General features: G+C 35.5%; 1 protein-coding gene across 1 annotated transcript; it reads left to right on the top strand.

Annotated features, from left to right (window-relative positions):
* The first annotated feature begins 6,948 nt into the window (after positions 1–6,948).
* On the top strand, positions 6,949–15,784 carry LOC120343309 (uncharacterized). Its single transcript, XM_039412450.2, has 18 exons — positions 6,949–7,114; positions 7,189–7,238; positions 7,387–7,506; positions 7,627–7,731; positions 7,838–7,999; positions 8,082–8,200; positions 8,543–8,625; positions 9,088–9,190; positions 9,594–9,756; positions 9,929–10,084; positions 10,192–10,386; positions 10,637–10,899; positions 10,990–11,158; positions 12,390–12,554; positions 13,314–13,836; positions 14,127–14,209; positions 14,429–14,527; positions 15,003–15,784. Exons 1-18 carry the CDS (start codon positions 7,101–7,103, stop codon positions 15,116–15,118), a joined length of 2,688 nt encoding a protein of 895 aa, XP_039268384.2. The 5' UTR covers positions 6,949–7,100; the 3' UTR covers positions 15,119–15,784.
* Positions 15,785–16,761: the final 977 nt, after the last annotated feature.

Genomic DNA, 16,761 nt, shown 5'->3' with positions numbered 1-16,761 from the left:
GATATTAAAAAAATAGCAACATACAAAAGCTCGACTGTCATCCAAGTACCCCTAGAAATCTTCTCGTGAACCCCTGGGGGTTCGCGAACCCCAGGTTGAGAACCCCTGTGCTAAGGGAAAAGGTGTTCACTAAATCACATTGTAGAGACATTTACTTGTACAGCAAAACACAAATGCTAGGATATTGAATATTTGTCAATTTAAACTGAAAATGATAGCCTTCATTATTACGTCGTATACCCTGATTTGTGAGATCAGTTGACGCAATTTTCTGCATTGTTCACGTTCTTGATTATCCGTTGCACTGTAGTTTTGTTTTTAATCTGGGAAAGAATTTTCCTTTGCATTTGCTAAAGTATTACTAATATTCTTTACTTTTTTTCAAAGCGCTAAAATACATATTTAGAGTGACTGGTGCATAACACTGGCTGAGGGTCCAATAAAGATTGAATAAACAAGGTAACTTTCATGCATAGACGGAGAGAAATGAAGGGTTCCAAATAGGTGAAAGGAGGAATTTAACGAAAACAGTTGGGAACCACTATTGTAGGGGCCGTTGATCATGAAAGTTTGTTATAGTAGTATAATCAGTACTTAAATGGGTTAATAAAGCTTTTCAGAAAATCTTTTATATTACATATACACAAGTTGCTCGAATGCGTTTTCGCGGTACATTCACTTTTAAAGCATAGACAATTTGTTTTTTTCAAATTAATGAAATAGTTGATTGTTGATGAATAAAAACAATAAATTCAATATCGAATTTGGGCCCCAAATGCACGATATTCGTGAGATATCCTAATATTATAAGAAATTAATTTTTCCGTGTTGCGGCACACGAATAAGATCAAGATTTTGCTACGGCACACATACCAATAAAGTTAGCACATGCCAACAAACTGGACGAGAAAAGTTCCCTAAAGCAATTTGCAAGTTGATAATCTGGACATTCTTATTTATCTACAGCTATTATAACTGAGAATGCACCTGGATACATGCATATATTGTTTTAGTAAAAGGTTGGATGCCAACCCTTATATTCTACTCCATACTTCTGTATTCAGTCTTTTGTGCACAAAGCCAGAAATTCGACTCTGGTCGACAAATTGAATTCGGACAATTGGAATGTCATTGATGATCGTTTTATAGCATCACGTTCTGCTCTCAAACGCGGAAATCAACTAAAACGAATAGACAACACAAAGAGGAACGAATAAACACACCATAATTTTATATTAGTCAGAAAACTTCTGCGAGACACATAATACACCGGTGTGCCTGGCACGCAGTTTTGGAATGTATGTTCTGTATTATAATAAAGTACTGTATAGGACTTATGATATATTTAGCTGTTTATCTTTGTTTGAATATAGAGATAACAATGATTACAACTTTTAATTCCTCAACGTTGTTTATCCAAAACATGATATACAAATCAAAGGGCAAATTTGGGCAATAGACAGGTTTTACCACAACGTTGGATGTAATTCAAAACAAAATGACCAGAATAAAATTGTTACATTAAATTCTATCATACAAAACTAGTTTTCTTTCAACGGCAAACGTAAAAATTCGTTCATTTACGCGAATATCGACCAATAAGGGTTCGATTGGCGGGAAAATACCGACCGAATAATAACAGTGAATGAATGTTTTTTTGTGAATATTATGGTTATAACCATGATTATATAAATGTAAAAGCATAAACAACATTAGATAATAAAAATACATATGTGGAGCATCCGTATAAACTTATATTTCACGTCATGTTTCAATTACATGAAACAATAACCACACATTGGGCCTAAGGCATTGCAGCGCATAAAATGATTGGCCACAAACAAAATTAATATCGAAATTGGCACATCCATCCCATGTGTATTGACATTCTGATCCTGAAATTATAAAAAAAAATTTAATCATTCTCATTTACACAGATATTTGTGATGAATTCTCTGTGATGCAATGAGAGTAGGATGGACCCATTAAAAAACAATTTTGAATAACTGTCCTCCTAATACCGCGAATGAATTCGTTTCATGTGGGATTGATTGATGATCGGAAGGGGCCCTCGGATCTATTGTGCTACGGGAAAAGGCCTGTACTAATTCACTCCGCGGACATTCACTACAGCAAAACATAAGTGCTAGGATATAATTATTCATAGCCTTCATTACTACGTCTTATACCCTGTTTTTGGGGGTCAGTTGACGCATTTTTCTGCAACGTTGACGATCTCGATCATCCGGTGCACTGTAGTTTTGATTTTAATCTGTTTTGTTGAATTCGTTGGACGTAATACATTATACTTTTGCTTACTATTTATTTGATTTTCAATATTAAACGTGGCGAGCAAATAGACCGATAAAGGCAAAACTAGGTATTTTTATTGTAGACCAACGTTTCCTAACCGGAGAGAAATTCCTTCCCACGGAGGAATTTTGTCATTTTTGGGGAGGAGTTTTGCTTTGCATTTGCTATAGTATTACTGATATTCTTTAGTTCTTTATTATTGCTGTAATACATGTTTAGTGTGACTCATGCATAACACTGCCTAAGAATCCATTAAAGATTGAATAAACAAGGTATTTTATGCATAGTAATGGAGGAATGAAGGGTTCCAAATAGGTGAAGGAGGGAATTTAACGAGAAGGGTTGGGTAACCACTGTTGTAGGAGCCGTCTATCATGAAAGTTTGTTATAGTAGTATAATCAGTATTTAAATGAATTAAAAAAGCTTTTCAGGAAATATTTCATATTACATATACACAAGATACAAAATACCAATTTTTAATTAAACAGATACTTGTCAAGACCAAATAAAAGAACGAGGCATAGCAAATATGTTTGCCAATAAAACACAGTCTAATGATTACTTTGTATCAACTTAAATTGTAATGACAAATTTAAACAAAAATACAAACTTAACATCACAAAATAATATGCCTCAATTCGAGATTGTGTCAAACACATGGAACAATATCCGACATGGTAAATGTTTCAAATTCAATGGCTCTTATTGAACCTCTTCTTAAAACGAATGTTTGAAAGAAATTTAGTGTCTGCTCTGGCAGTTAATTCTGCTAATTACAGTCATCGCACTTGGAGGACCATACAAATCTCTCATAGCCCCCTTCACAAATACCATGGAACCATTTTTGACATTTCTCACACTGAATCCAACCTTCGTTCTCTTCATCATTAAATAAATTTCCCTCCCAAATTTTTTCTAACAATTCTCTTGATATCACTTTTACTTCTTTTTGATTATCTTTCTCACACATACCACATTTTATACTATAAGTATGACATTGTTTTCTAATAGATTAATTCCAGTTGATTTGAAAGCTAAAACAGCAAGTACACATTTCCAAGTACGCTTGACAAAAAGTCGGAAAGTTTACCCTGGTCAAACCAGTCTCTGGGTGTTCCCCATGTGAACCCGAACAGAATCCTTATAATAGCCCCTCGGATGTTAAAATGCAGTTTATTCAAAGTACAACTTTTTCAGACGTTAGCTTTCAATTAGAGTTGAAGTGCCGCATACAATACGAAAATATTTTTTTGTTTTCAAAGACGGACTCACAGTATTTGACGACAGCGCCAGGCGGCATTCCTTACTGTAGAATCGGATTTGCCCGCCTGCCTTTGAATATAACCAGGACATAATCAACTGCAGCGTTTACAGCCATGACAACTGTCTGAGACAATCCACGTTCACCACTTTGTTATTTGACTCGAATACTATGAACAATGGTTTGAGGCCAACAATAATTTTTACTTCTGATACCAAACTCAAACCTGTCTCATCTACATTATAAATCCGAGTAGGCTCTCCAAATACGGGTAATTCACCATGGTGTTCTCTAACAAATCAAAATATTTCTGAACTGAAAGTGACTGTGGTTTATGAATTGTAAAAAGGTCATTGTGCGTTTTGCGAAATCCACCCCACCAGTCCACCCTTAGACATTTTGGTATCTTCTGAAAAACTGTGATGGCAAATTCACAGGCGAGTTTTCCTATTTTTATTTACAGTTAATGAAAAACCAGTCTTTCAAATTACAATATGTGGGTCAATAGTCTAAGTTAATTGGTATCATCCGACACAGATCATTTGTCGAGATGAGTTGATCCAGTCGATTTACAAAGATTTCCTGAAACGTGGCAAAGATCAGTTGTTCTTGGTACACTGTATGCTCGTTCTATTGCCTCAAATCTCCCTCTCCCCTCTTTTCAACCTCACCAATTGCATATTCCATGCCTTCTTTATGCAAACTATCTCTAGAAGTAATTCTTGTCATAATTTCTTGGCATGCCGTTAGACCAATTTTAAATGTCTGTGACAAAAGTCGAATGGGTTAAGATGAATTTCCTACCTTCTAGCAGCCATAGTATTGCATAGATATGTCGTTGAGAGTGCGTTTGATCTGCGTGGTAAATGGTTACATAACATAAATGGATAATTATATACAAGTCCCAATGAGGAAGGTTCATTGATACTCCCACCAGGCTGTATTACAGACAGTCCCCGAACTCGTAATAGAACTAAAATAAGGAAAATCGGAATAAAATTATGGCCTAACCCTAACCTGGTAGAAGAAGTGACCGACCACTGATACAAGCATGTGTTTATATGAATTAACCCAAAAGAATTCGCAGATACAGATGCAGGTTAAACCTAACAACTTAACTTAAGAAGCTCAATGCAGAACATCCCATAATGCAATTGTAGTTTGTTTATAAATAAATAAATAAAATGAATAGCCTTTTTTCCCAAATAAAACTGTTCAGAGTTACTGAAATCTAATTTGCCCTTTATTTCAAGATGCAATTCAATTGGCACTTTGTTTAATCGACATTGATACATGATTCTTTAATATAATTGAATAGATTTTCAATATCATTATAATTGTAATTACTAAACAAAAATTACAGGTAATGCTAAACATAAAGTCCAGAACTTTTTGTGTTATGTTGCAGCACACATAAACAATAAGATGATACATGCTAATAAACTTGGTGGAGAGAGTTACTTGAAAAATGTTGGAAGTTGACATAATGGACTGAGATACACCCATTATTGCTGAGAGGCCATCTGATATGTGTATATACTGTTTTAATAAAAGGTTAGATGCGAACCCAAATTTTCACCCTCATATTTTTGTATCCAGATATCTGTTCTTCTAGAATCTAGTCTAGAGCAAAGTGAGACACATGACTCATATGAACAAATTGAATTGGGACAATTGTGTTGTCTATGTTTGGCCAAGAAATACCAATAAGCATGTCGATTTGTCCCTGATTAAAACTGATTTGAAACTTTTCTTGGTATTTTTATTTTTTTGTTTTTTTTGCAAAAAAGTATCTACACATCTTCTCCTTCACAAAATTCGCTTTCATTCAAACTGCATTTATCGTGACCATGTCTCCGGATAGTAACAGAGCGTGTATGTTCATATTTGACTTTAATACAGCACTCACTTTTGAGAGAGAGCATGCTTGTAAACTTTATTATACTTGCATTTTTCTTCTTGGGATTTTGAGGAGCGGTCGAAAATGTTTCGATTAATAATCCTTTCGCAGATTGTTTGTGTTTTTTATTCTCAGAATGTCAAATTCTCAAATGTATGGACACGTGTTTTTTGGTATTGTATAATCACAGTTCATGGACTGACTTTTATTGGATAATATTTCACAAAAATTTTCTAAACTGATTGATGATTTAGTGAATAGGAATTTTTCGCGTATTCAGGACATTTGATGTCATCTTGTGGTACATGAGTAACTATTGTATAGTGCTCGAGTCCATTTCATTCGAGTTACATTTCATACGAGCACAGAATAAACATATGTTTGTTAGGTGACATTCGAACTGTTTACAAAATTGTGTTCTGGCACAGTTTTGCTGTTATGGGGTTCGATTGCGAGCGTTAACGAGTGTAATTAATTGAAATTGTACGTCAAAATGGTACTATTTCCTACGACATGTTGCTCTCTTTTTTCGAAGTGTCATTGCCGACATTTTTACAATCTTCAAATCGAAACGCTTCACAGAAACGCGATCTCGCTCATTCCTTTGGTATTGATCTCTTAATCAGAGTTTACTTAATTAGGTGACTATGCTATTCGTGTAAGCTACTGAAAGTAAGCAATTTTCGGGTTCAAAAATACTTCATCGAGAGCCGGGATTTTATGAAAAATGACGATAATATTTTATACCAAACTGATAGTATTCTGTCGACCAAGAATCATAGATGGCCAGCGTTCTAGCAGTAATCACACTAACTGAAATTATACATGTATTTGACCCTGGTATAATGTAACTTGAAGAAATGACTGGCAATATATGTGTTGTTTATCAGATGTACAGTTCCACCGAAACTGACATCACACTTTTTGGCAAAACAAAATTCATGATATCATTCGAGTTCAAGGGAAACCAAAACCAAGAACTACGTGTCAATTCATGAAATATCACGAAGATGGTTTTAAGGAGGATTTTACATGAGGGGGGAAATAGTTCTACGTCCTGGATTCTTTATGGAAATTCCCAAACGATTTACGAAATACACTTGCTTTGATTAATTCGTCATTGTCATTTCAAACCGCATACATAAAAACAGATTTCAATGAAATTCAACTTGCACTTGTGATGAATGTCTGAGGCGTTTATTCAACAATGTATCTGTGCCTCTCGTTAGATCTTTTCGAATTTGGCACAGTGATATAAACTATCAAAAAAGCGTTTTCATATGATAGCGATTAGTCGACAATTTTGATAACAATGATAATTTTAACAGCAACTATAAGGCTACTAATTACGTTATTTGTTCCAGTTAATGAACATGATCTAGCGTCGTGGTATCAATGAAAACTTAAAACACCGGAGGCATAATGTGGTTGATGTGTAAGCATAAGTGGGATTAAAAGTCTGGCTTACGAGCAGCACAATCTATAAGACATATAAGCTCGATCAGGATTGTTGTTTAAGAGATATTGAAGTTGAGTACAACTAGATTTTAGATACGGTGATTCATTATACTATATTTTAACGATACTATACAGATTTTAAGCTTCAAAATTCAGTGCCCACGCCAATGTATTCGATTAGGTAAGAAAAATAAGCTTGTGTCTACCAAAAAAATTTGAATACGTTTCAACAAATAAAATTGAATTTTATTACAGAATCATCGTTGGATTATTTTGCCTTATTGCTTTCTTCGTGGCAGATTCAGGTAAGTCGAAGAAATTAAGTATTTTTCTGTAAGTAATTGTATGATAATATTATATACAAAATAGAATACCCCATTAGATGTGCACAATAGAAAAAAATAGATTTAAGCCGTGTTTGAACCTTATCATACGTACTCAATATATTTGCAGATCAAGGGGAATGTGAGGATATACAAGACTGGTGTGGAAGCGTGAGCGCCAGTTTTTGTGCAACAACGGAATCGATGAGAACACATTGTCCGAAAAAATGCGACGTTTGTCCACCTCCAGGTCCGTAACTCCGAAGAGTATTACCATTTTGATACCTATTGTCAAATCGAAATATATGTATTTGTAGCAAGATAAATATTTTGCTACATTCTATTGTAATACAGCCTTTATGTGTTGCAGAATGCGACGAATGCCAACATAATTGCACAGTAAAATCAGACGGAAAAGTTGAATGCACTTGTCGAAAAGGATTCAGGCTTGCGTCCGATGAAATAAGTTGTGATGGTGAGAGAAATAATGAACCGTCTTCTAGCTGATATTTTATATTTTCTGTACTTCATATTCTATTTTCAGTTTTTAAACAGCAAAGTATTTTATATATTATACATAGATATTGACGAGTGCTCGGAAAACAAAACCCTTTGCGGGGATGAAGTTTGTAGAAATTACGATGGTGGTTACAGATGTGAGCCAGATAAGTGTGCTGTCTTTGTAAGCGATGGCTATATTCTATCTCATTCTTATGATAATACATGCTGCAAACAAACTCCAGGTATGAAAGTCAATTTTTACACACAAATTATGAATTATCTTTTTATAAGTTGTTTGTTTATCAGTTTGACAACTATTCTCAGGTGAAAGCTGTGGACAAAATGCACAAAACATGTTAAGGGATGCTGATGGCAAACCACGAAAAACGCCACAACGCATTATTGATGGTGAAAATGCTACAGCAGGAATGTGGCCATGGCAGGTTGGCTCTTAATAATAAAAGAATAATGCTTTAAATACTAAAATTAACTGTTGTATTTTAATATTAAATCATTCTAAATAGTAAATAAAATAATCTCATTTCAATATGTCAATTCATCTTAGATGAACAGTTACGATCAGATATTTATCATAAGTTATACAGAAATAAGTATTTGTTTCTTGTGCAAAATAATACTTGGATATTAAGCAATCGTCACTAATAAGGGAGTTCAATAGGAACATTACGAGTAAAAATATCGGGGAACCATTTTCCCGAAAACGAGATATTAGAAGCGGTTTTCGTTTTATATGCCGCTGTCAATAGTTTGTTTTGTATTTTTAGGTTCACATTTTGCTACGCACTAGTTTATGTGGTGGATCACTCATCAATACCTTATGGGTTGTTTCAGCTGCTCATTGTTTTGCGTGAGTAATACTTATAACAATTATGTACACGTGTTTTGCAACCATATCTTCTATTTAGTAAACCAGACGCGCATATAAAGTTATCTAGGTAAAAACGATACTACATATACTCATATTATCCCAATCAATATAAATGTAAATAAGTCCAAAAACAATAATCGCGTGTCATTGTATGGATCAATATATACGGTTTCAATATATATACGATTTCAATGTATATAATATTATAATTTGTCCAGTACAATAGCTAGCCTTTCTTCGTGAAACTGTTATGCCATTTATATTTGACTCTTGAGTTTCCAATAGCACATTTAGACTTGTGTCCAAACGTATTTAATCTAACACCAGTAAAACGAATGCAGAATACGAATTGGTGTAATAAATTAGATGCATTCTAGCATTTTAATTCAACGCGAATTTACGTCGTGCAATAATATTAAGTTAATTTCTTGTTTTAATCAGATCTTTCGGCGACGTGTCCAAACAAAGACTGCAAGTACGTTTAGGTGTTCTTGATACTACAAATTTTCAATTACCAAGCATTCAAACACGCAGAGTCACTCGGGTGAGATTTCTGTTTTTTTTTATTGGACACGTAGTGGACATAACGATCGTTTCAAAATTTTGTTGTTATTGTTATGATTTGTCTCCGTCAACACGTTTTGAAGAAATCGCTTCTCTCTTCGAATACTGGACCAATTGCTTTCAAATTTTCAGTGGTTAAAGATAAAAATTTTCTCCAGAAGGCTATTACTTTTTTTTTCGCTAAGACGTCATCAAAATTATGTGACTCTACGTGTCCATATATTTGAGCATAGCTCTCTTGTTTATAAATATAATGATAGTTTCTGTTAAAACTGAAATAAACACATGTTTTATACTGACAAAGAGTGTGCTATCAACAACTTATATGTAGTGTCCAAGATCATCATTTCAAATAGACGGAATTTTCAAATCATATTACGCAGATAATTCGACACGAAAAATACGATTTTCCGAAGTACGACATCGCATTGCTTCGAATGAACAAAGCTGTTGTTGTAAGTGATTTGATCAAGCCAATCTGTCTGCCGCACGGGGAAATACCTCCAACCGGTCTGAAATGTTTTGCTACGGGATATGGAGTTACAGGTTCGTATTTACACGTAGATAATAATAAGAAGTCGAAGTTCGCCTTCAGTACGTATGATATCAGGGGTCTGCTATAGGAAAAAAACGTAGCCGTCAATAACTGCAGTTTGTGGAATGTTCTTTTTGATATATATATTTTTCCAATCGAAAATATAATACATTTCAATTTAAGTGGTTGGCGGTAGTGCAGCGAAGTATTTGCAACAAGTTGATCTTCCAATAGTAGACACAAAAGTATGCAAGAAGGCTTACGAAGGAGAACATGACATTGTCGAGGATATAATGATTTGCGCCGGATATACAGAAGGAGGAAAGGATGCTTGTCAAGGTATATTTACTGAATGATACTACATGACATACAAGTTGTATTGTAGCAATGTAACCAATATAAAACACAAATTAGCGTTGTTTAAATATGTTGTGCAAATGTTGTAGGCGACAGCGGCGGGCCATTAATGTGTCAGAGATGTGACAGCTGCGACTGGTTCTTGGCTGGAGTTACATCTTTCGGATCAGGATGCGGTGACGCTGGCTACTATGGAGTGTACACAAAAGTCGAATATTTTGAACAATGGATCGCGAGTAAAATTAAGTCTGTTACAATCGAGAAGAAAACTTGTGCTCCTATAGGTATGTTTGAAAGTATATATTATTTTTTACGCTTTAGTATTTGAATTTTGTCTTACAAACAGAGTGATGTACTGTTCAGTGGAGTCTTTAATATTTGACTGTACTTGAAATTAGGTAATTTCGTGGTATGATTTTCTAAAACTTAACTTGAATCAAGTACATAAAATGGATAGATTACATAAAAAATGTTTTCCAACTTCTCACAACAATTTGACTCAGTGAAATATTCCTATATTCTTATATTTATCAGCCTGGACAAAATGGGGTGACTGGGGACGGTGTACTAAGAAATGCGGTGGTGGTACACAGAATAGAATAAGACTTTGCAATGGCGAAATTGGAAAACCAGGCTGCATTGGAGACGAAATTCAGAGTAAACCTTGCAACGAAAACCCATGTGACAAAGATTCTTGGAGCCGTTGGGGTCAATGCTCCAAATCCTGCGGATCAGGCGAGCAAAGTAGAACAAGAATTTGCGTAACTGCCTCATGTCGAGAGACAAGACAAAAACGGGTAAAATCATAGTGGTTCAACGCCTACATTGCTAAAAACTATTATTATGTAAACAATAAAAATGAATATGAAAAATGTTTTCATTTACAGGAGTGCAATTCACAATCATGTCCCGTTTGGGGAAAATGGTCAAAATGGGGTGCATGCAGCAAGAAGTGTGATATTGGTGAACAATCTCGAACTAGGATCTGTATTAATGGAGATGTTGGTCAACTGGGATGCAGGGGTCGCACAACCCAAACTCAAAATTGTAATGAAGGTAATACAACAAAGTTTTCTTTTCTATGCTATTTCTTCGAATTGTGTAAAGAAAATATTCAGGGCGTGATCATACATTTTTCATTTATTATTTTGGTGCTCCTGAAGTATGCGCACCAAGATCTCGCATAACCTGAACCCTAACCTGGTACACAACCTGAGTTTAGTTTGTGCGACATCTTGGTGCGCATACTTCAGGAGGTCCAATATTTTTTTATTTACATTTTTCATTTATTATTTTGGTGCTCCTGAAGTATGCGCACCAAGATGTCGTATAACCTAAACCCTAACCTGGTACACAACCTAAGTTTAGTTTGTGCGCCATCTTGGTGCGCATACTTCAGGAGGTCCAATATTTTTTATTTAGGAATCATTCATTTAATTAGGAATCATTCATTTAACTATCTCGTGGCATGTTATTAGTCATTTCATGGCCCGAACAAAAAATTATTATCGAAAATTGAGGGTTAAAATGTCGTTTTCGAGAGAATATACGAGACGAGAAAAATAGTTTTAGGTTGTCCGAAAATGCCGGTTCTGTACATAGCATCGATCTGAAGCTTTTGAATCAGTAGTTGGAGAATGACATTTAAACTTAGTATAGGTAGATAACTCGAACAATAGAATACGTAGAGTGGAAAGTGCCTATGATGTCAATACTCCTTTTCATTGGACTTTGTATTCACTTGCGACTAATTGCCGCCGTAATTACGTTGCCCCCTATATCGAAAATATTTATAATCGTTGCCATTTTAAGGATGTTTTGCATTAATGAAAAGAGGGATGTTTTATCAAACGCAGCTCTGAATTTGCGACATCCGTAACTACATCTTTGCATTTCTCGATAACTGTTTAATGATAATAGTTATGATATAATTACGAAGGAAAATTACAAGTTTGAACTAAAAATAATTAGATTAAATTAGAACTTATAGGAAAATATCCACAAAGCTTGGTTTTAGAAGTTTTTTTCCATCGGATGCAAACGTTGAATTTTGGTTTGGAACTGCTTTTCATCGTCATGTCGCCGAATAGAACTTGAGCAAACGTTTCTAAAATTTCACAAGTGACGTGTAAGGGCAAATATTTGACTATTAGAAACAATTGAAAATACCCGTACAAAATGAGCTCAGACAAGGGGTGATTTGCGAGTAACATTGCGACTAATGCAACGTGAACGACTAGGGACTCCCAGAGTGAGTTGCCATATTGGTATATTTACATAATTTCAGATCCATGTCCGAGATGGAGCGGTTGGTCTCCTTATTCAAAATGTCCTGTCACATGCGGAGGAGGTATGCAAAAGTCTACACGCAAATGTATAAATGGAACACCTGGAAAAGACTGTATTGGTAACGCGGAACGAGAAAGAGTATGTGGGACATCAGATTGTTCTGGTGAGTAAAAATAGGAGCAACTGTTTGTCTTAAGTACTAGGTCGACAGTTTCCATTGTTATTTGATTGAGATATTCTTAGCCTTTTTATCACGTATGATTCCGAATCTAAGCGTTATTATCGGACTTTGAAAGTGGATGTCTGTTAGAGAGTTGTAAATCTCACGAAAAATGAGGTCAGCATAGCTGGAATATTCTATAAATGGCGACGATTTGAAGTTGTATTAGTCCTAGATAAGAAAACATAGGCATGGATAGCTTAACTTAAATATGTTATGATAGGTTCTTATCACGTAAATGCTTCCTAAAGAGACCATATGTTTTTTAGCATGTATTTTACTCATTCATTCCAGACTTGGCCCTGCAATGTATTGAATAAAATCAAATATGTGAATATTTTACTCAATCATACATGGTGGGTCGGGGTGGTTAAAGGGTAACAAAAATAGAACGTAAATACGATCGCCAATTTCGTTGTAATGAGTTTTTTTGGCCTATTTACGACTCGTTGCTAACACTGGCAGTTATCTCACGTACGAGAAAAACGTGCAGAAATTACTTTTCGGTGTCACCTGAAGGAATAGAACGTAAGCATACGCTTCCAAAGAGCCGTGAGTGAAGTTTTAAGGTCTACTGGTTGGCCTGTTTTAAAAATATTCAAAATTACTGTACAAAGGGTATCAGGTAAAACCGAATTTAAAGATTCAAACGCAATATATTGCCAATTCTAGATTTACCTCTAAACAAAATACGTGTTTCAGTCTCCTTTTCTGATTGGTCAAGATGGACAACATGCAGTAAGCCGTGTGGAGGTGGAACCCAGACAAGGTCGAGGTCCTGTCCGAAAGAAAATTGCACGCCAGATAGTTTTGGCTCAAGGACTACCCAGTCCAGGAGATGCAACAGTGATGGATGTGATGGCGAATGGACTGCTTGGTCGCCATGGGATGTTTGCTCGACAACCTGTGGTCCAGGAACACGAAAAAGAATCAGAACATGTCACGGTGGATCAAAATGTCCAGGAAATGATTTTGATAATGGAGAATGCAACCTAAGAGACTGTACTGGAGAATGGACCAGATGGTCTGACTGGAGTGAATGTAGCCAAACCTGTGACACGGGACTTCGGGAACGAACCAGAACTTGTGAAAATGGCGGTAACTGTCCAGGAAGAGCTCGAGGAACCGAGAGCTGCATGATTAGGTCTTGTCCGGTTTGGTCCGACTGGGATGCTTGGTCGGAATGCTCAGTCACATGCGACAAAGGAGAAAGAGCCAGAACAAGGTAGAGCTGCAAAAATATAAATTGATTAAACAAGGGATTCAATCAAATTAAGATAACATCAATGTCGATTACTGAGTGGTTAAGATGCACAGCATTGTAATGAAGTTGAAGGGGAAAATAGCTTTCAATAACGCCGAAACAGTTCGTTTTATTTGGAGAATACTGCAATCCACATTCTTTATAAACAAACGGTAATTTCAATATCGGACACCCTAATGGGGCTTTCCAAGTAAAGTTCAACATGAATCTGCAAATTCTTTTTGGGTGAATGCATATCTATTTTGTTTTAGAACATGCGGACGTGGCAGCCAGGATGAAGGGCAATGCGAAGGAATAAGCAGAGAGGTTGAAGAGTGCGACGAAGGCTCATGTGGTGCGTAACTCTGCGACCGTTTATTGTTTTTCATTTTCGATATAATGGAATGTATAAAATTAAATTGAACAATCGACTTAAAACTTCAGTCACTGGTATTAACTATTCTACGGATGATAGGTATTTAAAACAAGTAGATGGTAACATTGACAAAAACGTTCATTTCACATTTATATATAGATAGAATCTATTTTATTACCACTATTGTGTTTATTGCAGTTGGACAATGTATTGGTGATTGCAAAGCGTACGTGCAAGTGGCAGCTTGCATCAATAATGCTGCCTACATGGATCATTATTGCCCTAAAAGTTGTTGTGGTAAGATGATGTTTAGTTGATACAATTTAAATCTCACAAAATATTTCACAAAAGCGAGGTTGAATCTGCTCCAAATTTTGCATGTGCATTTATCATATCTCGGACCAGAATCCTATCGATTTTGGATGAATTGTGTCGTATAGTTAGCGAGTTATTATTTAATAAATGATGGGACACACGGTGTCGCTATGGAGTGAGAGCGGATGATCCGAAACCGCAGTTTCTGTTTTGGAGGATCCCCTAACTTTCGATCCATAAGTCTTCGGTCTCCGACCGATATTCTCGTTTGCATCTTTAACATATCTGTACAATATATAAAATTGTATATACCCTTTACACCTGAGAAAATTCATTACTCAAACCTATGAGAATGATGTACATATCATGATCAACCGCAAAAAGTGGTAAAAGAAATATGTTTAAATAAAAGTTTGACATTACTAACATTCTGCAATTTTTTTATGTATAATTTCAGGTTCAGAATGTCAAGACACATGGAATGAATGTAGAAATTTTGATATTAATAGTGTTTGTAGCGAATCCTTTTATGCGCTGCAGTGCCTCAGAACGTGTGGTTATTGTTCCTCGTAATTAACAAATGACGCAAAATAAGGTGTCTTGACTTTAAATGGTTGTTCCAGCCATGCTTTTTGGTTATAAAATGTTATTTATGCTTTTTCATTCATAGAATCATGATTAACCCACATTATTTACAATGTGGATTCATTCTTATGTCGATAATTTCTCGCGCATGAGGTATTATCGCTCGGCGTTGGGAGTAAATGGACGAATATTTGCCGAACAAAAAAGGTATTTTTAATTTTGCCATCGAACGAAAATTGAAAGTTTTGTATGACAAAATCGAGTATTAAAATATTGTTTTTATGTTTGTCATTTTGATTTGAAATATACCCAACGTTTTATTGATGTATATCATGCTTTGATTCAATAGATTTGAATGTTCACAAATTGATAGAAGATCTTGTATTTATCATTTCTAGATATATATATATATATATAATTTGGACTGTGATAGGAATATCAACATAGGTGAGACCGTTAGAATATTTAAACAAAATTCACGAATTGTTGGATTTGGTATGCCGCAAGAGTTTTGCATTTCAACAAAATATTTTGGTTACATTTGAACGTTTCTTTTCACATCTGTTTGAGAAAAGACGACATGTCTATGTAGTTAGCTTAATTTTTTATTCACAAAATGATGACATATGGTTAATAATATGGAATATTGTTTCATCTGTTCGGTGTTGACTTATTTACGCTGCGACACAGAACTTTTTGTCTGCAAAACAAAATAGTATAACACAACTTTGTAAATTCTATTGTAAATTTCTTTCGAAACAAAAAAGCAGGTAATATATCAAAGGTCTACTACTGGCACATCTTTCTAATTTTTGGGCATCGCACCCTCTGGTTACCTTGTAGGGGGAGTGGCAGGGGGGTAATTACGTTGCAAAGCGGTTCAGAATTACTGGTTAATAAATTAACTGTTATTCGGACGAGAGGCCGGTCAGACATATCATCAAGGCATCTTATCACTTTTCCACTCCCATTGGATAATTCTCCGAAATTAATCATAGTTACAGATTACTGTCTAATTTATGAAAGCTCAGTATAACTAGGCTTACCATACGTCCCGCTTTAGACGGGACAGTCCCGCTATTTGGCGTCTTGTCCCGCCGTCCCGACAAGTCAGCCAAAAGTCCCGCTTTTACTTTCAGCCATCCAGTATAATACACGAACATGTTCTCGTTACTGTTGTTGCTGTGTAACGCAACGCTAGCGTACTTACTGAAGGTGGATGCGTTATTTTGTTTGTTTCGTTGTTTCCCGCTAACATTGTTAGCGAACGTATCACATGATGCTGTTTAAGCCTGCAACACTTATTTCTAAAAATAATATTATGGAATCTCAAGGAATGGAAGAAAATGAGCTCGAAGAATTGAATTGTCTCGAGAATTGAAAAATGCTTTGGTACAATTTATTGCAAAAATAGATCACGAACATGAAACTCTTACTTGGACTTCAGTCTTGGATAGTTACGCTCTCTTATCGGGTCAAACTTATCGAAAGCTGAAAAAATAGCACCTCTTCAAAATTATCCGATCAGACCGTTGCGCTTGGGCCAGGATGACGACCAATAAATATCTTGCTAATCTAACAGAAGGTAGATTGCTATATCTAAATCATGCCGTTGTCCCAGATTATCTCAG

Source organism: Styela clava, chromosome 3 (assembly GCF_964204865.1).
Source record: "Styela clava chromosome 3, kaStyClav1.hap1.2, whole genome shotgun sequence".
Lineage (NCBI taxonomy): Eukaryota > Metazoa > Chordata > Ascidiacea > Stolidobranchia > Styelidae > Styela > Styela clava.
The sequence above is the reverse complement of the archived record's forward strand: the minus strand, read 5'-3'. Positions and strand labels throughout refer to the sequence as shown.

Coding starts and splice junctions, on each gene's coding strand:
- LOC120343309 (XM_039412450.2), top strand. Junction 8,201..8,542: donor CAGGAATGTGGCCATGGCAG/GTTGGCTCTTAA, acceptor TTGTATTTTTAG/GTTCACATTTTGCTACGCAC. Junction 11,159..12,389: donor AACTCAAAATTGTAATGAAG/GTAATACAACAA, acceptor ACATAATTTCAG/ATCCATGTCCGAGATGGAGC.